This window comes from Pipistrellus kuhlii, unplaced genomic scaffold (assembly GCF_014108245.1).
Source record: "Pipistrellus kuhlii isolate mPipKuh1 unplaced genomic scaffold, mPipKuh1.p scaffold_m20_p_5, whole genome shotgun sequence".
NCBI lineage: Eukaryota > Metazoa > Chordata > Mammalia > Chiroptera > Vespertilionidae > Pipistrellus > Pipistrellus kuhlii.
The window spans coordinates 8,383,673-8,410,827 of record NW_023425551.1 but is presented as its reverse complement, the minus strand read 5'-3'; the positions used below and the strand labels follow the sequence as shown (position 1 = coordinate 8,410,827).

The 27,155-nt window shown below is 38.2% G+C and overlaps 1 protein-coding gene across 2 annotated transcripts in view; it reads left to right on the top strand.

Moving 5' to 3' along the window:
- MAN1A1 (mannosidase alpha class 1A member 1) overlaps positions 1-27,155 on the top strand; it is a 142,828-nt gene that overhangs the window by 65,465 nt on the left and 50,208 nt on the right. For both annotated transcript variants that reach the window (XM_036413235.2, XM_045573274.1), the window contains one exon: positions 21,787-21,881. In XM_036413235.2, coding sequence (XP_036269128.1) covers positions 21,787-21,881 — 95 coding nt within the window. The remainder of the gene's footprint in view (positions 1-21,786; positions 21,882-27,155) is intronic.

Here is a 27,155-nt window from a genome sequence, read left to right as displayed (position 1 = left end):
TCTAATGCTTTATGCCTAGACTTACAATTATACTAATCCACGGTTTCATTCTGAAGAATTAGTTATCTTGGATCTTAAAGGTCTGTCATCAACTATTAACATATATACAGTAGTTGCTTATGATTCACTCCTTTATTCAGCACATATTATGTGCCATCTGTGATTATTTTGAGCAACTATTATGTACCAGATTGTGTTCTCGTCTCTGGAGGATTCAGCGATAAATTAAAGTCCCCAATCTCACAAAATGAGGTAAAATGCTAAGTTTACAGGACAATTTCTGATAGTGATAAGTGCTGTGAAGAAAATGCAATATGCTCATGTGATAGAGAGTGATTGGAAGTGGGTTTAGAGATACTGAGGACTCTAAATTTGTGGTGGGCAAATTGCAGCTCGTGAGCCACACGTGGCTCTTTGGCCCCTTGAGTGTGGCTCTTCCACAAAATACCACGGCCTGGACGAGTCTATTTTGAAGAAGTGGCGTTAGAAGAAGTTTGTTTAAAAAATGTGGCTCTCAAAAGAAATTTCAATCGTTGTACTGTTGATATTTGGCTCTGTTGACTAATGAGTTTGCCGACCACAGCTCTAAATCAAATGGGAGCCAGAGTCTAAATGACACCATGGAAGATCTGGAGAAATAGCAGTCTAGCCATAGGCACCTGAGAGTTCTGAGTAGATTGTCTTTCCTTTGTGATGAAGAAGAGGGGGAGGAGGACGAGGGCAGTAGGGGTGATGGTAGGTAATAGGGCCGTTTTTGGAGGGTTTGCTGTGTGTCACATGTACAGTACAGAAGTTGTATAATCTCCCTGTTGTGGATCCACCACAGCTCTGAGCAGCTGATCCCTGACACACATGGGAAGCCACCGAACTACTGTCAGATTCTTTTCTGCCCGCTGCGTGATCCTACCCACGCGCTATTCCCAAAATGAAAGTTACCTGGATTAGAACCACAACCTTCCTTTTTCACTTGCTCCTTAGCTCAATATCTAAGCCTCATGTAGTAAGCTAGCAGCCGTCTTCTATAACCCATGAAATCTTCCACTTCTAGCAACAAAGATTAACTGAGGTATGAAAATGAAACCAATATGTTCATAGCATTTGTGGATTTGTAACAGCTTTTTATTCAAGTTGTTCTTGAAATTATTTATTTATTGCATTCATACCTTTTTTTTTTTCCAAAATAGAGACAAAGTTGTCCTTGAATTTTCCATGTTTTTATCATTCATTCCCTCACACTATTCATCAGTAGAATAAAATGTTTCTCATTGTCCAGTGAGTAACATGTAGAAAAAAATCTTGTATAAAATATATATATATATATATATATATATATATATATATATATATATCTCCATGTGATTTTAGCATTCATTTCTTTTTTCTTTTTTTTCTTCTTCTTTTTTTTTTTTTTTTTTTTTTTTTTAGTTAGTACCCTGTTTCCCCCAAAATAAGACAGTATCTTATATTAATTTTTTCTCCCAAAGTTGCGCTAGGTCTTATTTTCAGGGGATGTCTTATCTTTCCATGTGCTAGGTCTTATTTTCGAAGGATGTCTTATTTTGGGGGAAACACGTGTATCTGGTACAATTCAAAATATTGATAAAATTCATATCTATGTTGTGGTATAACACTTCAATGATTAAGGTACACATTCAACTTCTTTGTAAGTAAGGCATATTGAAGAAAATGATAATTGAGAATGCTGATGTAGATGTACACAATTTAGGAAAAAAAGAATAGTATTTTCAATTTAGAATCATAATTTCTGATAAAGAAATATGAAGGAAAATAATAATACCTTGTTACTTCAATGAAACTAAAATTGTTTGGCTTTATTAACAGACATAAATTGTGAAGGTTTACCAATACAATTGGAATGCTTTTATGTAATTAGAAAATTCCAAAAAGCACTTAGAAATAGCTTGTAAATCTACCATATGTGGACAGCACTTTAATAAATTTTGCCTAACTGAGGGGAAAAATCGGAATCCAGTTGCCTATTTGCTTTTTATATTATATTTAGACAAAACGAGGAAAGAAAACTCAAATTTATTGTCATATAAAAGTAATTGTAAAAATGATTAAAGTATCTACTTATAGTTTTTAACCTTTGAAATGAGCCACCATTTTATGGTCTGTTTTTCCTGTCTTTAATTGCTGTCAAAAAACAAGACTGAAACCAGGGCGCCTAAGGTTACACCAAGGTTTGACCCAGTAACCCAGCATTTCTAGAGGTCTGTCCCATTTTGGAATTTCAAGATGTCACCTCAAATAATGGATTTAATTAGTCCTCAGGTATATGAGCAGTTCCCATACTTTCAAATACTGTATTGCCAAACTCATTTCACCTCTGCCTTGTGTTGCATATTCCACTAGTTTTAACCATTCAATGCACCCCCCCTCCCAAATGTTCAAAGAGATCCAGAACAGTCATTTATACTCTTTATAAATACTCAAAAGACCAACACGTTGACTTCTCTCACTCCCTTTTTTCCCCCTATCAAATTAGCAGAGACTAATAACCATGTGAATAACCAATTTGGTGAGAGTAGGGCAAAAATTTACTCAGACATTGCTAAAGGGAATATAATTTGATACAAGTAGTCTGAAAAGTACTATGTATATAAGAAGATCCTTATAAAGTTATTTATTTATCGCCAGCTATTCTACATTAGGGAATCTATTAAAAAGAAATAATCGAAAATGTAATCACATTATACCTAAAGAAGTTAATGGATATATCTTATAGACTCAGTAAATCAGAGGAGACTTCGCCAATACCCAGCAGGAGAGAATGGTGGAGCAGATCATGGAGCGCCCACATAATGGCATATAGTGCAACCATTACATTTTATTCTTGTTCATTTATATAGTGGCATGGGCAAGTATTGATGTCATAAATTAAGCAAGATACAAATGTTCATGTATAATATAACTTCAGCTATAGAAAACATGGATAATAATTACCTAGGAAACTAGTCCTAAATATAGATTTTATTTGCTTTCCATTTTAGCTATGGAAAACATAGAGAATAATTGCATAGAAACTCTTTTTTTCTAAATACAAATTGTATTTACTTTGATCCTTTCCCCCTGTCTTTTTGTTTTTCTATATCAGATTTTTCTTATTGAACCAGTAATGTCATATCAGAAAAATATCAAGGGGAAAATGCAATACACATAGAAAAAAAAAAGTCATTACCAAACTTTTGCCCCTAGACTTACTCAGGATTTGGTTCTAGCCTGTCTTTAGATTTAAATCTTTTAAACGTTTCTTACAGGAACCTGGGTGTAAAGTCTTGAAAATCATCTCCCCACCCCCGCCCCAACATTTCTTCATAAAGAAAATGCCCTTTATTCGGAAATAATTGAATTTCCTTCTTCACAGCCAATTTGTAGATGGCCATTTCAGGTAGTAGTTAATGACAACAGCATCTACTAGATGTTAATAATATCCTTTGTTCACATGGATATGGAATTGAAACAAAGCTTAAGTAAACAGATTGGTCCTAAATCCTTACACAGTCTCAGATCCAACTACAAACGCTAATTATACAAACAATATTTCTTTTGTTAAACACACACAAATCAATCCAAACTGTCATACAAATTAGTACACACAGCATTTCACATTTTAAAAAGAATATGTGCACTGGAAATTTCTTTGTATTTTCTGTTACCAACCATTTAAAAGGCAAAAGAGTAGAATTATTCGTGATGAGTGTATAGATTCAATAGAGTTTATTTTTATTACTGACAGAAGGAAATCCGGGAATTTTGAGGCAGTTGGCACAATCTGTGATTTTGTCTTTCTTCTAATTAAAAGAAGGTATTCAGGGAAGACATAGCAGAGAACCTTTTTCTATTGTTACAGCAGTAAATATCTTTTATGGAACTTTAAATGCAAGGCATGCTTGCTTGAGGAAGATGAAAGTAAGAGAAAAGCTGTTCAGTGATGAGCCAGGGAGAAAGAAAACTTGGAGAGATTAAGGAGGTAACTATGTAAGGAAAGCATACAGTCTACCAGACACTCTTGAGGCTTCTCAAATCAAAATACAGATTCACTTTGTGGCGGAAACTCAAAATAATTAGAAACTGCACTCTTTTACTTTATTTTTTAAAAATCAAAGCAAATTTGATGTTATGACTCCATGATATGAATTGATAGATCTTGGTTATGGGTATACAGGTATTAGAAATTTCTATATTTTTGAAATGCAATTTTAAAAAATGTTTGAAGGAATCTCTAGATGTGATTAAAAAAAAAAAAAAAAAAAAAAAAAAAAAAAGCCAACAGTGTCTCGTTTCATTTTACTCCCTCGTTGCCCTACTCCGGTTATGAGATATTAGCTCCTTGTCCGAGATCCTGTCATTGGAATAAACTTTCCTGTAAAGATCTGAGGCTCTTATTACTCACAATTGTGCTTCTAAGGGAAATTGTCAAGTTTTGAGCCTACAGGTAAAACATTTGTAAATAGGGGGCTACTTGAACTACTCACTGTATTAGAGACATCAACCTAATGAACATAAACTCTTACTGAATGAAAGAGCACTGCTCTTAGAATCTGGAATCCTTCTGGGACCCTGTTGGGTTGCCGACTCACTTCGTTACTTTGAGCAATTCATTTTATCACTTTCAGATTTTTTTTTTTCTTTAATTGAAAATAATGGGATATGAAATAAATATCTTTTAAGCCTCTAAATCCAGTATCCTCAAACTGTGATACACTGATTATCAAGTGCACAGAATCTTACAGATTGGAGGAAGAGTGTGGTGTGGGAAGTTTTCTTCCCGTAACTCAAAACTTCTTAACTCATTTTGGGGCATACACACAATGACTCCTTCTGGTGAAATGTAGAATTGTGCTTTGTGCTTTAACATGCTTAAGTTATCCAGATAGTAAATACCTGGGAATGAAAAAGAAGTAGGAAAGTTGATCCCCTAGAAGAGGGATGTTAAGAAGTAGAGAACTGAGAAGAAAACAATAAACTGCTGTAGACACAGAACAATTAGGAACCTGCACTGATTCTTTACTGATGGAGTAGCCACAGTCTTACCTCCTTCCTTACCCAAAACTTGAATGTAGAGTGCTATCCACTATAAACCCATTTCCCATTTTAATGACAGACTCAAGGAGAATTATGACAGCTGGTAGCAAGAATGAGAAACAAGGATTTTTATATCCAGAAAAACCAACTTTCAGGTATAAAGGAAATGGGCAAACTATTACCAGCATGTAAGAACTTAGGGAATATTGTTTCCAGGAGCCTTTCTTGATGAGTCTACCGGAGAACAAGCTTCAGACAACCAAAATACCAGACATTGTATGATTCATTCTTAACAAAACGTCTTGACGCTATTAATATAAGCCACGTCTCATTTTATGTTGTCCATTTTATTATTCCAAATGTACAGTGTTAGCAGAGTTCTCACTGTTGAAAATAGTTGTTTTATTTTTTTCTTGAGTGTTTTAAACCTTGTATGATTAGTCCTGTGCTAAAACAGGAAGGATTATTTTATGTGTGAACTACCACAGAAAGAAAAACACACAAGAGTTACTTTACATGTAAATGATCCTTTAAAATTCAATACTATTGTGTGCTGATTTGTAACAGAGTCTGTATGAAGAGAGGCAAGACTAATAAATGCTGTGTTGTGAACTAATAATTAAATCCTCAGTGTGGCCTGAAGTACTCACAGGAGGTTCCTTCTCGGCCTCATAAATTTGACCATATCTTTCCATTCTAACGCTATTAAGTGACTTAGAGACATGACTTAACAGTAAAATAAGCTCCGAAGCCACAGTGGCAGGCACAGAAGGCTGAAATTATGCAGTCATGACTGCCATTCATTTAGGAATTGACTGTCCAATTTGCACTTAAATATCAGGCGCACAGCAAATGGAGAGTTGGCTGTTAAACTGCAAATTCAGCATCAGCGGCTTTCTATCTCTTGTGCTGTTTGCTAAATGTAAAGATTATTACAGATTTCTGCTTGATTCACTGCAGGAACAGTACAATGCCTATTGTGATATATAAGTACTATATTTTGATTAAAGCATTGTCTCCCACCCACTTAGTTCCCATTCTTTGAATTACCTGATGAGTCCACCTTCTGAGAAGTTTAGTGCTTCTCAAACTTTGGAGTATGTCAGAATCCCCAGGAAGCCTTGTTAAAACAGACCTGTGGCTCCCACTCCCAGGGTTTCTGATTCTGCAGCTCTGGGTTAGGGCCTGATCATTTACATTTCTCACAAGTTCCCTGCTGCTGCTGCTGCTGCTGCTGCTGGTATGAGAATCACACTTTGAGAACCACCGCTGACTAGTATCATGAAACCCACCTCTTGAAACCAACAGGGTTCATGTTTTTAAAAATAAACTAAAAAAATAGACATCCAGATTTGGCGATCACCATTGTTTAGGAAAACATGAATGTACTGAGCCAGTGGTCAGCAAACCTCAGCTTGAGATAAGCATGTGGCTCTTTGGCCCCTTGAGTGCGGCTCTTCCAGGAAATACCACGGCCTGGGAGAGTCTGTTTTGAAGACGTGGTGTCAGAAGAAGTTTAAGTTTTAAAAATTTGGCTCTCAAAAGAAATTTCAATCGTTGTACTGTTGATAGGTGGCTCTGTTGACTAATGAGTTTGCCGCCCACTGCACTAAGTAAGAATTGAGGGAAACATTTCCTCTATTGGGAATCATAACAGCCTCCTTCCCTAACATCTGACACGCATTGTCTCCAGTGCAGCACAAGCTATTTGGTGTTGCATTTACATTATGGGAAACTCCAGTTAGATAAAGCAAATAGAAGAGCCCTCTCATAATCCCTGAAGAATCTGTGATACAAATTTCTATCATTAATACGTAATGAAGATTGTAAAGGTTTTTTGAAATCTTATTTCCTAAAAATCTAAGATCCATGTTGGACTTGGCCAGAACTTATTTTCTTATAACAGGCCCTTAAAAAAAAGGTAGTTGCTTTTTCTCATGGTTCTCAGTCATTTGTCTTCAACAGTTCTATCCTGTAGTGACTAAAATTAGGGGCGAGGGAACAATACCCTTTCTCATTCTATTTTGTTAACAGAGGAAATTTTCAGTCTTCATCTCAAATATTCACCTAGTGCATTGCCTTTTATTTAGTGTTAGAAGAACTTGAGTCCTTTTCTTTGGCACCTTGATCTGTGGGTCTCCTGACTGGCCCTCAAATGGATGGTGGATGCCACTGTGGACTCTTCTGTGTTCACTTCCCTTTTATCCTGCACTGCCATGTTTCCCCTACTGTGCTTTGCCTCAGAACTTGGAGTCTTACTTTTATTTTTAGGTTTATTGAGAGGCCTGGTGCACAAAATTTATGAATGGGTAGGGTCCCTAGGCCTGGCTGGTGATCAGGGATGATCAGGTTTCCCACCGCCTGCAAATCCCAGCCTCTCTTCCTCATCACCTCGCAGCTGCTGCTGGTCACCCATCATGTTCCACGCCTCCCCCTGTTGGTCAGCGCATGTCATAGCAAGCAGTTGAACTCCCATTCTCCTGGTCAAACTCCTGAGGGGATACTTTGCATATTATTAGCCTTTTAGATAGATGATAGATGATAGATAGATAGATAGATAGATAGATAGATAGATAGATAATTGAGTTATAAGATATAAAATAGGTGGTGATTTGATACACTTATGGTTAATAACCACAGTACCATTAGTTAACACCTCCATCACCTCACAGAGTTACTATTTCTATTTTGTGGTGAGACCATGTAAGATCTCTCTTAGCATCTTTCACGTATGTGATACAGTATTGTTAATTCTAGCCACCATGCTTGCTGCACATTAGATCATCAGAACTTATTCATTTTATAACTGGAAGTTTGTACCCTTTGATCAACATCTCATTTCCCACACCTCTATCCCACCTCAGCCCCTGGCAACTACTGTTCTGCTCTGTTTCTATGAGTTCAGCTTCTTTAGATTCCACATATGTGATAGTATATAGTGCTAGAGACCTAGTGCATGAATTCGTGCACCAGTGGGATCCCTCAAGCATGTGGGATTGGGCTAAAACCAGCTCTCCAACATCCCCCGAGGGATCCTGGATTCCAAGAGGATGCACACCAGGCTGAGGGACCCAACCGGTGCATGATCAGGGCAAGGAGGGACGTGGGAGATTGGCCAGCTGGGACAAGAGCTTGGGAGGGCTCCAGGCCATGGCCAGCCCATCTCACTCAGTCCCAATCTGCCAGATCTCAGCAGCAAGCTAACCTACCAGTCAAAATGTCTGCCCCCACAGTGGTCAGTGCACATCTTAGTGAGCAGCTTTAACATATCATTAGCATACTACACTTTAATTGGTTGAATGGTCAACCATACACTTAGCATAGCAGGCTTTTTTTAATATAGTATTTATCTTTCTCTGTCCATGAGTTTTACTTTTTTTAAAACTCACAGTGCTATTATCTGGGTCAATCTGTTAGGGCTTGTTCTTTTAAGCAGATCAAATAGATCAGTTTCTCAGCTACTGAAGGTGATTCCCACCTGAATGATAAGATATCCACCAGTCACAGAGGAAAAGATGTACACCTTATGATCATATTGGAGGAAGCCTGCTTTATCTGAAGCTGAATTTACCATCTTCAAATGCAGCTACGTGATAACTTCCTTGCAGTTTTACACAATCTGCTTTCTCCATGTCTCTGATGCTGCAGCCAGTGTCACACGGTCAGGCATTGTGACAGTGAGGATTTGCTTGGTCATATCGTGTGACACTCACAACAATATTTTACCCATCTTAGTTTTTTGGTTTTTGTTTTTAGAGGAAAAATGGAAGTTATTACTTCATCCTTTCCAGTGTATCATAAAATACTGCTCTGTGGATGTTTCTCCACTGTTCCACTTCAAAAACAAGTATTATTATGAGTCATTGACCGCAGCCGTCTTGTTTACTTACATATTCCAAGTGCCTCTCGCAGCTTGGCATGGAGGACATAGGCACTCAATAAATATTTGTTGAGTAAGTGAAATGACATTTTTAAAAGGTCAAAATTATAAAAGAAGTTCCTTCTTAAAAGTTTATAATTTAGAAAGTTTAAACTATGTTGAAGAGTGTGTGTGTGTGTGTGTGTGTGTGTGTGTGTGTGTAATAGTTTTAAAAAGCATTCTGATAGTGCAAGAGTGGCCACAATGGACGAGATGTTATATGTCCTGTTGGTTAATATTTGTTTGTATTTTAAAGAGAAAATGCCTCTCTATTTCAATTTTACATTTTCAAAACTCTTTTTATAGAAAAGTATTGAGTTATGTAACATTTTGATGTTCTGATGGTGATTGCTATTACTACAAGGCATTGTTTCATCAAATTATTTCTGGTGCTCTAAGAATATAACTGATCTACTAAAAGCAGATGTAGTGTTGCCATGAAATGGTATATATGAAAATATTTTAAAACTTCTTAATTTAAAAAAAAAATATTTAAGATGCTTGCAATCACAGTAACAAATGTAAATGAATGTTTACATTTGTTACTGTGTACCAACATACATTCATTTACATTTGGACTGTAGCTGCTTTGACCCTGCAAAGATAGTTAGTGAATAAGTCAATGAATCAACGAATGCCCTCTGACCAGAAATACGATTTTCAAACATTTACCCTGAAGGAAGTCATATGTACAAATAAGTATGCACAGGGATGTTCATACCACTGCTGTTTGTCATATCAAAGCAATGGAAACCCAAGAATCAAATAATAAGGGGCTGGTTACATTATAGTCCTTTACAAAAAGTCTTTGCAAAGCTCTGACATAGAGTGTTGTATTTAATGTAGATTCAGTTGCTGGGATGGATTTAAAACATTACAACATAGTACCTATGGAATGATACCATTTTTCTAAAAAAGTGCAGTCAATACTATTTAAAAGTATAGATGCTTAAGATGTTATCAATAATGTGTTTGGGTGTATAGGATTAATGATGTTCTATAATTTTTGTTTATTTGACAACTTTATGGTTTTTTAATAATGAGAATATGTTCATTGGATAATGAGAAAATTTTAATTTGGGTGTGGGGAAGAAGAATAGGAAAAAGAGAATTCTCTGAATTCTAAGGTGCAAAGATATTTTTCTTCATTTTGTAGATAAAGAAACCAAGGCTAAGAGAGGTCAGTTAACTTGCCAAGGGGAACAGCCATGAGAACAATTGCACTGCTCCCAAATTTTCTGTCCAGTAGCAACACCACTTAATAATTTAAAATGTTCACCCATCAGCTGACATAAAATTTTGAATTCTATGCCCAGAGGTACTTAGAGAAATCAGTGTAATCCTATAAAATAAAAGGTTAATAAGCAAATCTACCAAATGGTGGAACAACCAGTTGCTGTGATGAGCACTGACCACCAGGGGGCATATGCTCAAAGCAGGAGCTGCCCCTGGTGGTCAGTGTGCTTCCCTCAGGGAGAACAGCTCAGCCAGAAGCCAGGCTCACAGATGGCATGCGCAGCAGCTAAGGCAGGAGCCTCTCCTGCCTCCGAGGGAACACTAAGGATGTTCCATTGACAGCTTAGACCCACTCCCCCAAGGCCTAATACATCAGTCAGACATCTGCTGAGGAATCCCGCACTGAAGGAGGGCCCAGGCTAAGCTGAGGGACCCGTCCCCCTAAGTGCACAAATTTCATGCACCATGCCTCTAGTATGTAATAAAGAAGATTTTATGCAGAAATCAAAAACCACCAGTTTGTTCTAACCAGTTTGGCTCAGTGGATAGAGCATCAGCCTGCTGACTGAAGGATCTTGGGTTCGATTCTGGTTAAGGGCACGTACCTCATTGTAGACTTGGTCCCCTGGGGCATGTATTGGAAGCAACCAATCGTTGTGGCTCTCTCACATCAATGTTTCTCTCTGTCTCTCGCCCTCCCTTCCACTCTCCCTAAAAATCAATGGGAAAATATCTCGGGTGAGGATTAACAACAACATTAACAAAAACAAAACCCACCAGCTTAATGGTATTAGATGCATAACCAGATAGGTTTCCACTTACTTGAACAACAATAACAAAAAGATTAATTTACATTTTGCTTTTTTTTTCTCAAAAAAATAAAAAACAACCTATGTAGCTATGGCTACTTAGTTTATTTTGTAAATCTGAAAACTATTACCACTAAATAATACACTAATTCACTGCTTTTTAATACCTGTAGAGTTCATAGTTCAAGAATGTCACCTGACACAAAAAGGGCACATTTCCTGAAGTTTATTCGCTTCCCAAAAGATAGATACTGCAAGGCCTGGTGCAGACAACTGTTTACAAAATTACTCCAACTTAGAAGGGGAGCAACAGTGAGTCATCCTCGCTGTAATCAGCTGACAGCTAATCACCGGGAGAAAGAGCAGGACCATAGAATGTGGACATGAAAAAGCTCAGCAGTTTTTGGTCCATTGGTATGGACAAAAATGCGAACATCTCTCAGTTATTCCTGAGGAAACCACTATCTTGTAGCAAAGAACAATGAAGATAATAACTATTGTTATAGCTCTTTAAAAAGCACTTGTGCATTTAATCACATTTAAATATCCTGTGATTTGGGAGAATGATTCCCTATTCATATACCTAGAAACTGAGGCACAAAGCGGGTGAAGTGAATGTTGAAGATAATACAGGCGAGGCAGCTGATTATGGGGCCCCAACTACAAGTCTGTGTGTGATACTAATGCTGAGTCACCAAGACAAGATCCCTGTACATGTCACTAAATCAAAGGAACTGAACAAGTTTTTCTGAAATCAATGCAAAGAAAAAAGTTAAGCTATCAACATTTTAATGCTTTTTAGCAGTGAGATTAGGGATCTGGGACAATTCACTAATAGAATGCTTCATAACCTAAAAAATGCCCGGGAATCATAATATATTTGCATAGATGAGGCTGTTGTTTCCTTCCTCTTATCTTTCTCATGAACAAGGTTTCCCAAGTCCGAATTTTGTATATTCCAAGTGGTTTGTGCTCTTTACCTGCAAGTGTAATGATAAACAGAACACTCTCTATTTAAACACTGTGATATCACATATTAACAAGCGCTATGTGGTGGATTTCACAAATTATGTTAGAAGTCATGGCTAGATAGGGTACATGCTTTCATAATTCTTGTGTCACTAGGGGCCAGTTGCAGGGAGATTCCTGCAAGAACAGGACTTCTGGCAGGCTTCCCTCCTACCACTACCTTTCTCCCACCCCCCACCTCCTCCATGGTGGTGGTGGGGTGACCATACAGTGGCCACCAGGGCCACTGCGTGCCCCGCCCGCAGCCGCAGCTGCCTTGCTTTCCACTTTAGCTCCCTGTTCCTTCTATGCTATCTTCAGTCTTCACTCCTCCCTCCCTCTGCATATGCAAATTAGCCACCATCTCTGTTGGGTTAATTTGCATACTCGCTTAGATTGGTTGTGGACGTATTGAAGGTACAGTCAATTAGCATTTTTCTCTTTTATTAGTGTAGATTAGCAGGCATGTTTTATTTTAAAATGTTTTCTTTTTGGTATGAAATGTGAGTTCAGAAGCTAGTTGGCATACTTAATCTAATGTTAAATGTTATTCACAAAATACTGCGTATTTTTCAGAACATCATGTTGGTAACTTCCCCAGTTTTTAAACATAAATTGAGATGAAAATGAGCATTTCAACAACTCATTTTTAAGCATTGTGAATGGTTTGGACTGTTTTGCTATTATTTATTGGTATTAAAGCATCTACAATTACACAATGTGGGGAACATCTCAGACTAATTCTAAGCACAGGGGCTAAATAGCCTTTTCTCTCCTTTTTCTGTGCACTTTTAGCTTCCATATGGAATGCATGTTAGAGTATAATTTTCTATCATACTACATTTTTTCCCCCCAGCTTCCCCCTCTGCACCATTTATCTTTACAACAAACTTTCTTCTTTGGGAGTCACTTTCTTGAAGGACCTTAATTATCAATATTTCTCAAGCTGTTTCCTCAGTCAGACAGCCAGTATAATTTGTTGATGTTGTCATTTATATATCTTTGACCCTTATCTCTCAGGAAAGTTCCATAACCAATAAGAAGTGAAGTTACCCATCTTCATGGTGCAGAACTAGTGAGCAGCAGGCCCGAACTTGAACTTGGGCCTCCTGACTCCCTGTTCAGTGTGTCTGTTACCACCTTGACCCTAGCTTCTGCTCAGGGAAAACACAAACAGTCCCCAGGTGTAGGTAGCATTGGTTTCTGCATACCTGGATACTGGTGATGTCTACCTTGAACAATAGCCTGAAAATTTCCCCAGTTCCTCTTTATTTTTTATCATGCTCTCTTTAGAAAATCTTGCCAACTCAGAACCAAGGAATGAAATCAGAGCCCTCAGGGGGAAAAAATATCAGTGTTCATTTATCAACATTTATTCATTGTGAGTGGGGATAGCATAAAAGCAAACTTTAAAAAAAATTAAGTTGCTATTAATTTTTTATGAAAATAAATGTCTATACATATAAAGAGGTACTATGCAAATTAGGCCAGGACTCCATAACGGGTCATGACCAGACAGGAGGAGGCTGTGCCCACAGGTGAGACCCGGAGTGGAGACGGAGACAGAGACAGGGGGGCCTGCCTAAACCAGCGCAGTGGCTCAGGCAGCCGGGGGCGGACACAGGGAGGGGGCCCGGGGGATGCTGAGAGTCAGGCTTGGGTCTCGGCCCCCTACAGGGCGCCTCCTCATGTGATTTCAATCGCATGCTGGGCCTCTAGTCTTATAAAGATAGTTAAGTCTGAAATACCTATTCACGCCCAAGCCGGTTTGGCTCAGTGAACAAAGCATTGGCCTGTGGCCTGAAGGGTCCTGGGTTTGATTCTGGTCAAGGGCATATGTCTGGTTGTGGGCTCAATCTCTAGTAGGGGAGCATGCAGGAAGCAGTCAATCAATGATTCTCTCTCATCACTGATATTTTCTATTCTCTCTCTCCCTCTCCCTTCCTCTCTGAAGTCAATAAAAATATATTTTTAAAATAAATAAATAGCCGAAACCAGTTTGGCTCAATGGATAGAGCGTCAGCTTGGGGACTGAAAGGTCCCGGGTTCAATTCCGGTCAAGAGCATGTACCTTGGTTGCGGGCATATCACCAGTAGGGGGTGTGCAAGAGGCGGCTGATCGATGACTCTCTCTCATCGATGTTTCTAACTCTCTATCTCTCTCCCTTCCTCTCTGTACAAAATCAATAAAATATATTTTAATAAATAAATAAATAAATAAATAAAATGCCTTTTCACTAGTGCGTTCTGCATTCAGATTTATAAGAAGTGTTCTTGCTTTTAAGCTTTGTGCTTTCATACATTAGAAACTCAAGTCGAAGGTACAATTATGTTGTTTCTTCTTTTCTTTTTATATATATATTTTTTGTTTCTTAAGTTTTAACTCAAGATTACTCGCAGATTAGCATGCATATCGTTTATGTTTTGAATAAACAAGTTGAGGCAATCTTAGTGCTTTAATTTTTCAGGAAAGTGAAGGACACTCTCTTCATCTAATTGCCTAAAAGTAAAGGCTGAATTGTACTGAATCACAGGGAAGAAAAACAAAGCAATTGACAAAAGTATTCCTCTAATTAAAACCTATAAACTTGAAGAAAATGAAGTTCAGAATGCAACTTGAGAAATAAAACAAATAGGTATTTTAATTTTAAAAATTTTCAGTTGGGATTTTAATTAATGAGAGAGAAAATGCAAAGATTAAAACAGGCAGCAAAGTGAAGATGTGCACACACACCCATACCAGGGACTCACAGGGGGTGTCCCTCTGCATCAGAGGAGTTGCAGGTATCTGAGGTGGTGTGGACCCAGCACTCACTTGGCTGTACCATCCCCTATAACAGTGGTCGGCAAACTGCGGCTCGAAAGCTACACGCGGCTCTTTGGCCCCTTGAGTGTGGCTCTTCCACAAAATACCACGGCCTGGGTGAGTCCATTTTGAAGAAGTGGTGTTAGAAGAAGTTTAAGTTTTTAAAAATTGGGTCTCAAAAGAAATTTCAATCATAATGTTGATATTTGGCTCTGTTGACTAATGAGCTGGCCGGCCACTGGCCTGTGAACGCACTGAACTAGAAGAGGGCCTCTCTGAACCTTAGTTTCCTCAACGATAAACCAAGACTGAGGGAATAGTTGACCTTGGCTGTCTCTTAAAGCTGTAAATTCCTGCTGTATTAATTATTTTATATGTCTTTACTTGAGTATTTAACCTTTAGAGGTTCCACTCTAAACCAAAGAGCCAGAGTAGCTCAATCAGTTGGTTGAAGGATTAAATTTGGTTCATATTATTATGTGTGTTGACCGGCTCAGCTAACAATATATGGGTTATTTCTGTTATTGTTCAGCCGGATATTTATCATTTCTCTGGCATCTTGCACTGAGAGCTTTTTGTAGCAAAATGAGTAATAGGTAAACTCTGCTTTTATTAATGGGGAAAATCAGAGCTTGATCTTTTAAGAGTGAAGTTTTTAGCAAGCGCATTTGAAGACAGGTTTTGATATTGATTGTGCATTTAAACCTAAGCATGCCTGAACTGAAACTGGTTCTTTCCAGCACTGCCTGTTCTTCTTCACTTCTTCTTTCCTAACTCCTTGCTCTGGCATGTAAATATATTGTACAGTTCTTCAGGGATCTGCAAACCAGTGGAGCAAGGAAAGCCATGCATCTTGTTTTACAGCCTTGTCTAATCCTATTTGTAAGGGTGAAGTAAAAAGACAAATGTTTTTCTTTGACAGACTCTAAAACCTAAAGTTTTTTAAACATTGATCAAAGACAGTGATGATCTTACTTAAGTGTAATTGAAAAGATACCGTTTGGGTGTAGTTATTTTGAAATTCTTAACTTTAGACCATAAGTGAGTTGCATGCTTTAAAGATTATTTTATAAGCTGTTTCATAATATTTTACCACCCTTTCAGCATACATTAGTTTTTATTTTTACTGTGAGTGAAATCAGAATCTCTCTTAAGCAGAATTTTTCTGAAGGTTCTTGTTGAATCATAAGATGTCTGCTCATCTCAAACTGATTGGTGAATTGTGCAAATACCCTATATAATTTTAATGGCCATTTAAAAAAAAATAGGAAACATCTATTGTCAACATGGGTTGCATTTTATTTACTGTCATTTTTCATCTTGTTCTTTTAACTTTGTAAAGTCCTCTTCGCCAAATATAAGTACCAACAAACCCTGAAACTTGAGACTGACAAAGAATCCGGGGGCAAGTTAGCACTTTTCTTCATAAAACAGGAGCATAATTTTGCTCATTTGCCAGTCTCATTCAGTACTAGCTTTATGTCTTCTGAATACTGGGGGCGGTTTTAAGTGTTAAATCAGAAGTAGAGATTATGAGCCCATTTTACTGGAGAAACTGAGAACCGGAAAAGTTAAGTGACTGGTGCAGGCTTCCAGGTCGAGCCAGTCCTAACACCCACATGCTGGCTGGGGCTCAGTGCTCTGTCCTCTGCGCCTGCCCATTTGAGGGAGTGTTGAAGTACCATTTAGTGTACTTCTTGTGATCATTTGCTTTCCAGCGCATTCTCCAGGATGTGCTAGTTAAAATGCAACTGCCCTTTAGAATGATTTGTGACAGTTCTCCTCTATTCTTTTAATAATATTAACTTGATAAGCTAGTTTGGAATTTTATTACCTTCTGGCCATGTTAGCTAGAAAGATGTTCTCTGTGAGGATCTAGATTCCTCCTACAAGTAACTTCTCTTCATATCTTTGGAGAAGGTAAATCAAACATGAAGAATTGGAACTGATTCCGGCTCACATATGATTTCATTGAAAGCATCAATAGCTTAATGTTAGAATCCAAAACTCTTTTGTAATTGTGCTCAAGACTCCGGAATACTTGACAGAATTACTTGCAGATAGTAGAAACCAGTGGAATGGGATGGCACGATTTGCAAACTCTGGAATATCAATGTTTTCTCATTATAGTGCCCCAAGTATGTCTATTTATTAAATGAACATTTATTATTGAGCACCAGTTACTTTGTTTTATGCTGTATATACACACCACCACCACCCAATAAGGCAAAGTCCATGCTTTGGAGACTTCCATGTGAAATGAAAATTTAAAAGATGTCATGACAAACAATAAATGAGAATGGCCAGCTTTATGGGGAGTTATTGAAAAAGACCTCTCTTAAAAATGAGTATTTAAAGGGGTCACTGAAGTTAAGAATGAAACAGGAAAGTGGAGAGAAAGAGCATTGCAGCCAGAGGAACCAGTAAAGACAAAAACCTTGAGACAGGAAGTGCCATTGCTTCCTATTATATTAACTGAGAATATAAATATCTTCCCTCATGCTACTCACAGAAATACTGTGATAGCAATCCATTTAAAAACCAAATGACCTAATCTGAGGTGAATATCTACTAGTATAATAGGAAACAAGGAAGGAATAGAGGGTTTTTTCCTCTCTTTTAGAAAGAAACTTACTTGGGGATAGAAGAAGGAAGGATGATATCTTGCTTTCTAGAATCAAATGCTGTATTGTGTGATACCAATGTAGGTGTTCACAGAAGGAAAAGATCTTGGCCTTGGCCTTGGCCTTGAAAAATGGGTAAAATAGTATGGGCCAGAAAAGGATGTTTCAGGATGAGAGAATTATGTAAATAAATATAATATACTAAAGGTGGTATCACCAATAGAAACAAAGATAGAGGTGTTAAATAACCTTATTGTGGTAATCATTTCTATATATATCAAATCATGTTGTACACAATGTCATATGTTAATTATATCTCAATAAAGATAAAGCTGGGGAACATTAAAAAACAAATAATAGAATTGACTGCACTTGAGTGAGTGCTTCAGACCATGAGACTCAAGCTAGAGTCAGACTGGTCTTTGAGAGAACCGAAGATAATAGATTGATAGAAGTCACTGAAAGGTCAGTAGATCAGTCTTGACCTGATATTTTAGACAACAGAGGGAATCAGTATGGTTTCTTGAACAAGAACATAAAAAGAGGAAATGGTAGACTTGCTTAGAGGACCTTCTTTTTCATCATGCCATTTCATTGTACCCAGTGATGAAAATATGGATTATGCTCATGTCATGGAAAGGGAATGAGCTATATGTAAGACATTTCAGGGACTGAAGAGCAATAAATCTAAAATCAAAATGCCCGTGCTTTTAAGCCCCAGGGACTCAGAGTCAATGTCAGTGATGGAACTAGGGAAGTTTGCCTGGGACAGTAAATGATGGATTTCATTTTGGACATGTTAAGTGTCAGGAGACAAGACACCCAAACTATGATGTGAGCACACAAATAGAACTAAAGCTAAGATGGGAAGTTGAATTTAGGAATTCAAACAGGTGATAAGAACTGAGTACTTAGTTCTGGAGAACGAATGCTTATGATTAAGAGTGTGTGAATTGGGGGAGGGAGCACACACGCACAGAACTTGAGTAGAAGGTACCAAAACAGCAGTTGGGTAAAGGCCCAGACCAGAAAGAATTTCAAGCAGTTAAATAAGGAAAATTCTATGGGAAATACCATTATTATCATCGCTATGAGAACTACGACTAACCTTTTAGAGTAGTTGCTATGTATTCTAAGATCTTTAAATGCAATAATGTGTTCATTTCTTTCCATAGCCTTTAAAATAGTAAATGCTATTGTTATTCCCATTTCAAAATGAGGACATTTAAGTACAGGGAGATTAAACAATTTGTCCAAGATTACCCAATTTGAAGAACATTTTTAAAGCTTGAACCCGTTACTCACATGCCATAAGATTATACTATTAACAATGCTATTTTAACTATATAGTTTGACTTTTATCTCTTATAAATTTATTGAAAAAGTTAATTTACAGAAATTGGGTTGAAATTAGAAAGTCAAGAGATGGCTGAGCAGTAATTAGATAATCCCATACAGAAGAGAACTTGGAATTCTCTAGGGCAGTGGTCCGCAAACTCATTAGTCAACAGAGCAGCAAACTCGAGAACCCCAGTTTGCTGCCCACTGCTCTAGGGTAAGGCAGAGAAATGAGGAAGAATATACCTATTGGTCTTTTTTTTTTTTCTCTTTCTCTCTCTTCTCTTTCCATGCACTGTTAGTTGTTAGAACAGGAAGTTGTCCACTTTAAAGAATTATAATAATTGGGGGGGGGGGGGAGAAACATGGTACCTCTATTTTATTTATTTATTTTTAGCTATTTCTGTATACTACAAATGCCTGGATTTCAGGAATATTCGTTTATCTAAATCACTTGTCATTCAGAGTTTTACATTAAATACACTACTTTCTCAATTTCCATTACTAAATGAGAGTGGGATTCCAAAAGAGTAGGGTCTCAGAAATAGCGCCAACATTGGTTTTACGGGGTAGTCTTCAGTGTGGGAGCCCACCTGCCCAGGTTTCTGTGTGGGGAGACTCGGGTCTTGGGAGTAGGCGCTGTGGACTGGAACCCATCCTCTGGAGAAGCCACACTGACTGATTTATTATTATTTACTTAAATATGTATATTGTTATTGATTTCGGAGAGTCAGGGACAGGGAGAGAGAGAAAAACATCAATGATGAGAGAGAATCACTGATTGGCTGCCTCCTGCATGCCCCCCGCTGGAGACTGAGCCTGCAAATCATGCACCCTGGCCAAGTATCTCACCGTGACCCCCTGGTTCATAGGCCGATGCTCAGCCACTGAGCCATGCCTGCCGGGCCATACTGACTGCTCTGATAGTGCTTTCACAATGCTTTCCCACTGGCTGGGAGAAGCCTTTGCTTTTCAGGGCTCCCCCAGCCTTTTTCGCACCTCCCTTGTTTGAAGAAGAGGCAAAAGGAGATGTCTAGTTCCCAGCCTCCCACGCTCAGGCACACCATGTGACAAGGAACAGGGGTCTGGCACCTGCTTGCTGCCACACAGCTGGAGCCGTCCTCCCTCCAACAAGTAAATTAACTCTGTGCTTGTCTTTGGACCAGAACTACGAATGGATGTCAGCCAATTAACCTTCCTAACGCATGGTTTTCGACAGTGAACTGGCTGCTCAAAAACTGTCAATATTTTCCCATTTTCATAGAATAAAATTCCTAGCCTCTCATGTGTGACCTTCCATAGTTTAAGCCACATGTGTCAAACACAAGGCCCGCGGGCCAAATCCGTCCCGCCAGGCCTTGCAATGTGGCCCGCACTGCGCTGTCATCACTGCACTCCGCTGCGTTTCCATCACAATGACAGTTTATGACTGTTCAGTAAACGATTCGGCCCGCGATTTAGGCTGGATTTTAGATTTTGGCCCCTTCTCTGTTTGAGTTCTACACCCCTAGTTTAAGCCAACGCTGTCTCTATGTGCCTGACCTTACTTAGCAGCATGCCTCTCTACTGGCCTGTTCCATTTCTCCTGCAGGTCCCCACTTACCTCCGCCTGCCTTTAGGCCGATGCCTTCAGGGATGCCCCCTCCACTTCCCAGCCTCACCCAGGCTCTAGCATTGTTAGCCCCTCCTATGTGCTGCATACAACCTTCACAGGAGTGCCCCTCCACCACTCAGCCTTCAGAACTCCCCCGAACTCCTAGACAATGTTATCTCCAGCTCCCGTTTATCTGTGTCCTAGATATGTATTTTGCATCTGTTATCTTCTTTACTAAATCCTGGGTAGAATCTGTACCTAATTTAACTTGGTATCTTTCAAATCACTTACACTTATCATTAGAGGAAGTTAAAACGTTCAAGGGCTAAGATTACTTATATTGATTACTTATAATAATATGTCTTTTTACAACTTTATTTTTTTGTGTGGGTGTTATTTTTATTTTTCTTATTTTATTGGAGTCACATTGATTAATAAGATCACATAGGTTTCAAGTGTACTTTTCAATGATACATCATCTGTATATTGCATTGTGTTCCCACCACTCAAGGTCAAATCATCTTCCATCACCATATATTTGGTCCCCTTTAACCTTTACTGCTGGAGGCTAAATCCAGCAAGTCATAATAAATTTGAGAAGTCCTCAAAAGGTTGAATGGACTCTTTCAGCAAGGCTGAAAATTTGCATGTTATTCCCTGAGGGCAGTTCCCCCAACCTAATAATACTTTATTCTTCACCAAACCTTACCTTTGATATGTATATCTGCTTTGCTGTAGAGAAAAATGTGGAAATAAAAAAGCCAGGGGTCTGGAGATTTGAAGAGGTTAGTCACTAGGACTAAGTAGTCATCTGGCCCCCCAAAATGCCTCCCAAATTCCTATTTCTTCTCTAGTCTCTTCATTCATTTATGCCCAGCCCCTTCTCCAGATCTCTTGAACCTTAGGAGATGCAGAAAGACCCCAGCACTTTACTACCTACATTCCCCTGGTCTTCTTTCACTGTGACATCATAAATAAGTGATGAGAGAAAAGGACCAGATATCCTGATTTTTAGCCCAAGACTTATCCACCAATAACACTGGTTCTTCCCCTGGCTTGCACCCTGGAATAACCTGACATCACCTAAACTATTCCGATCTGAAAGCCCCAAACCATAGAATGTAGAAACTCAGGAGTGCAGCCCAGACATCTGTATTATTGAAAGCTCCCATGTGATTCTAATGTGCAACCAAAATTGGAATAAATGCCCTTCAGCACCATGGCCCTTGGACCATTCTTGCTTTCCTATATAATTATATTTATTTGAGAATTCTTTTAATTTGAGAAAATTTTAATTTTTTTCATGTATAGAAAATTTCAAAGTAGAAAAGTACTAGAGATAGCAATATAGTACATTTTGTTTTGCTTTCAACCGTAGCTTACTTGACTGTTTAACTTTTCAGATATTTCGAGAGAAAGCAGTGGAACTTGGGGTAAAATTGCTACCTGCGTTTAATACTCCCTCTGGAATACCTTGGGCATTGCTGAATATAAAAAGGTAAAACTCTTCATTTTTTGACAACATATTTTAAGTTGGATAATTACTTGTATGATGTCAGCCTCTTCCACTATTGGGAGTCTCGGCATCTGTCCTTGTGTTGGAAGTTACTAATTTTCAGTGTTCCATGGCCTTACCTGGGTCCTTGTCATGGGATAGCATGACCCCAACAGAGTCATCCAAGCCAGACATGATTTGTGGTTTTCATTCTCATGGTGACATTGCATCCGAAAAACTGTCTCCATAGATTCCATTATCTTTAAAATTGTCATGACAATGTTTCAGAGGCAGGACACTTGGACTAATCAGATCTCCCATTTAGACTGGGAGCACCTGAGGCTGCCCAACGCACAGGTACAGGAGGGAGGGGAACTGCTCCATTGACCCAGATCAACCCAACCCTCAAATCCCGTTTGGGTGGAGAACACTGGTGTGACAAATCCATGAGAGTGTGGTCCCAAGACAAACCCGGGCTGAAGACTGTCTGGTATTCTCCCCAGGGAATAACTTGAATTTTCATGATACCTTGAGCATTTCACTAATAAACAATTTTATCGTAAGCTTTCTCCTTAACTCCTTCTTCCTCATAAGAAATTAACTGCATATGTGCCTCTTGGTAATGATAATGATGAGAACTGTTTATAAAATTATTAGATATGAAGCTTTGTTATACACATTTTGTACATACTACCACATTCAATGCTCACAACAATCCAATAATGTCAGCACTGATGTTATCTCCATTTTAATAACAAGGAACTCGAGTCACAGACAGATTAAGTCATTTGCCTAACATCATGCCATATATAAATGGTAGAACTAGACTATGTACTTCGATGTTTATGCGCACATGATATATAGGCATTAATTAAACAGCTTTCTTGTTTTATAAATGCCAAGAAACTGTACAGGGTGGCTTGGCAGGATTAATAGAGATTTCTTCTTCATTATTTACTTTATGACATTTTTTCCTAAAATTAATTATGAAAAATCATCAGTTAAATGTCATGCAGTATTTTCATTTGTGTGTTATAAATGTATACCTTGAAATAATTATGTCTGTAATCATCGGGGGAGTGGGGGTCCAGGGGCAGTGATGCTGAGGCAGTGAGGGGGGAAGAGACCACACAGCTGGCCCATGTTAATGACAGAGGTAGTTCTCTAGTATATGTGATATATCAGAAACTGTGTTCCCCTTCAAGGGGCCTACGGCTTTCTCTGTGATCTTGAAGACCAAAGCATATGCTGCCACAGGTCTCAAGGCCATGGCAATGAGCTTGGCTTAGAGGCAACATGGCATTTATTAGAGGTTTTTTTTTTTTTTTTTTATTCATATAGACCATCTATATTACCTTCCACATCTTTAGCCTTTGGATTTATAGACAGTATTCTGACCTAGAAACTACTGTATTCCCCGAAATAAGATCTGGTTATAAAAACACTGCGCACATTTAACACATTTCCCCCTACCTAGTAGCTCTGAGAAAAATGATAGGGGCAGAACAGTACACTGTGCTAATTGGATCAAGAGACCTGGTTCTAGGTATTTTTTTTAAAATATATTTTATTGATTTTGTACAGAGAGGAAGGGAGAGAGATAGAGAGTTAGAAACATCGATGAGAGAGAGTCATCGATCAGCTGCCTCTTGCACACCCCCTAATGGGGATATGCCCGCAACCAAGGTACATGCCCTTGACCGGAATCGAACCCGGGACCTTTCAGTCCCCAAGCCGATGCTCTATCCATTGAGCCAAACCGGTTTCGGCTTTTTTTTTTTTTTTTTTAATATATTCTATTGATTTTGTACAGAGAGGAAGGGAGAGAGATAGAGTGGTTCTAGGTATTTTATAGGTGCTGTTGGTATGTCCTCAGAGCAATCATTTCCACTCTCCAGGCTTATTTGTAAACTGGAAGTTAGGCTACGTTAGTTATTTTTTGTGAAATTCTGATGAAACATGGTCCTCTCATATTGCATATTCCTGAGTACACATATGTTTACAGTTTCCAAAAGCAAAACTGTGCCATAGGAGCCCACTTTTGTCCCAAGGACCCCTGGTTCAAAAGACTGGAATGATTGATCACACCAACCCTCTACCCTAGGATTTCACAGAACTAAAATTGTTGCTTCCTGAAAGGTAATGAAATTAGATAAGGGTTCTACAGCTAATAGAGAGACACGTGGGCCTACATCTTTGCAAAAAGGCAGTCAATTGTTGTAAGGTGCTGATATCATTTAATTACTTCTAGTCTCTCTTGAAATAAGCATAAGAAATTGGATTATTTTAAAGCATACTTAACTTTACTTAGTGTTTATTTCTAACAGCAAGAGGATTTTTCCTTAGGAAATCTGTCCTCAGTGTACAGTGGAGTTATTTTTTGGTGCATAAAGGAACACTTCCAGAAACTATTAAATACTGAATCTTCTACGATCTTTCCTATCTGTGCTTCTTGAAAATTCATTAAATGGGGCATTCAGGTTTTTCTTAACACCTTACTTTGCATTTGCAGTGTTTTATATGGATGTTATTATTTAATTTCAAAGATTATAGAAAAATTGGATGTGGAAAAAAATAATGTGCCATTCCATTTATGTGTTATCTAATGTTTTCAAGTGAAACTAGAGGAAATCAGGTGACTGTTCGACAGCAAACTCTTAATTTCTTCCTGGCATCTTGTATGAATCTTTTATTTTATATTTTATCCACTCTCAATTCCATTTACTAAATAGCAGTGACTTGCCCAAATTTACACATTAAGCCTTGGCAGAATTATTAGTAATATCATTTCATTTAAGTCCTCCGATCCCTTTGCCCAACCAAATCCACTCATGGAGTCCCCTCTCCTCCAGCTGTGAAGCTGATTTGGAAGAAAACGTTTCATATTAACCTGCAATAATTACATTGTGGGATACACTCTTGATGTCAACCTAGACATATATGCTGTTTTATCCAAATCTGTGTATGTCTACAGTTTGGGCCAGGGGATAAGGGACAGCTGCCATGGAGCTTCTTTGCTAGGTTTTTGAAGGCTGTCACCAGCAGAAGGCTAAAAAAATAAAAAAATAAAAAAAGAGAGAGAAGAAAAATATGTCTGGCACAAGCACATTTTCTTAATTACTCTCCCAGAATAAGGGAGTGTCTGTAGAAGGATGCCCAAGAGGGGAAAAAGTGCTTGAGGATGCTGTTAAGAATAGCTGTGCATTCACTGTTGACTGGCTTTGAAGCTCTTGGCAATAATTAGGACAAGGAGGCACAGAGTATACCATCTATCGTAGAATTTGGCTCTTCCCTCTCAATTCCGAAAATAGTTATGGATGTTGCTCTTTGCCAGTGACTGTCTGTTCACAAACATGTGAACCTGTTGGTATTATCTATTCGCATCTCTCGAGTATTCAGGTTATTGCTTAAAGATAATAGGTTGCTTTACCTTTTCTTGATTAAAAAAAAAAGTAGGTAAATAAGCATGTATTTGAAACCCTGCTCTGATGAAGGTTTTATGCCCAGGTCCTGGTAGATTGCCCTCTCCGCCTTGCTTTATTAAAAAAGAAAACAGACATGGTCTCCCCCCCTGGGTATTTACAGCATGATTCTTTAAGAACAATATACATATATATTTTATATGCTATATTATACATTCACTCCAGTAACTGACAAATGTAAAGATAGTCTGGGCCAAGGAGAGAGAATACGATCTCACTGGATTGAATTTAAAACAAGCAGTATTTTGAATTGGGGATGTTTATGCAATTTGAAGCCAAAACACCAATAAGCCAAATTGGATTTCAGTGCTTGTGCAAACTGAGAATAGCAGAGAACCTAAATAATTTACTCATATTCTACATTAGGAACTCTGTCCCAAAATCTGTTCAGAAAAAAAAAAGTATTTTATAATGATCTCTTCTGCTACATCTGTAACAAATTCAGGAGCTGTGGATTAAGTTGTAAATTAAGCGGAATGGTGATTTAATAGCAGGTGGTAACTGATGGAACGAACAGAACAAACACCATGGTGGCATATGCAGCACCTGACTGGCCGAACGTGCTAGTTTCACCAGCACAGCAGTAGAAAGACAATGCACAACTTACATAACACCTCTGCTAAATGGAAACCACTGCCTCTGAACAGATTAGATTTGGGTAGAACTCAATTTCTCTAATGTGTAAATGTCAAAATTTGATGTCTGATCTTGTTACGATTAGCAAGAGGCCATGTTCATTTTTTCTTCCAACCTAAAGAAGAAAAATCACTTCTGGAGTTTGTAAAATAAAGTATTTCACCATTTTCATATATGTGTGTGTGTGTGTGTGTGTGTGTGTACACACACACACACACACACACACACACACACACGTGTATATATATGTATACACACATACACACATAATTCAAGCCCAGGTAGAGTAAACTTATTATATTTTGAGTTTTCTAAAATGTGTGCTTAATTTCACATAATATAGGTACTGTTCCCATTATTCATTTCTATCACAGGGCACACCTTCTGGGCATTCCTAATAATTATTCTGTCTCTCTTGATAAATGAGTTCGTTTAGAGCTATGTACCATTTTATCACTTGTTTGTCTTTGTGGGTTGCTCTGAACTGACACTTTCCCGGTGGTTATATTAGGTTAGCAGGACTGTCGGCAGCATGTGCGCTGATTGCACGTAGCAAGGAATGTCTGGGGGATGACTGATCTGCATTCCGGCTCTCATTAGTCAGCAAGGTGATGAATGCGGCACACCTCTGTCACCTGTGTTTATTTCCCGCTGTGTGAAGTTTTATTCGCTGACTACTCTCATTATCCAATGCAAATGCATACTCTGTCATTAATTACATTGCAGTTTGTATTATGATAATTAAATTGCAAATTGCTTTACTTTAACTGAAATGGGGCCTTAATTAAGAATAGTACATAACTTAATGCTTCCTAATAGTGAAAGATTATCCCTGGTGAAGCGTGTGCTATATATATTGTGACAAAAGGCACTAGCCCCTTTATTGGGTTTCTTAGTACTTTAGTGTTGTAAAAAGCTTATGTATTAAATAGACACAAACTCTGAAAAACCATCTGATTAGGTTAAATACTTTTTAAAGTTTTTTTTTTTTTTTAACATATCTTCTTGTGTTTTTACTTGACAGCTGAAATATAAATTTCTGGATCATTAAATTTGCCAACCATTTTTTACAGTAGCTGATTTCATATTCTTACATCATAAGAATAATGTAAAAAATATCAAGAAGCAAATTTCCTGAGTATTAGCAGATTGAAGTTTT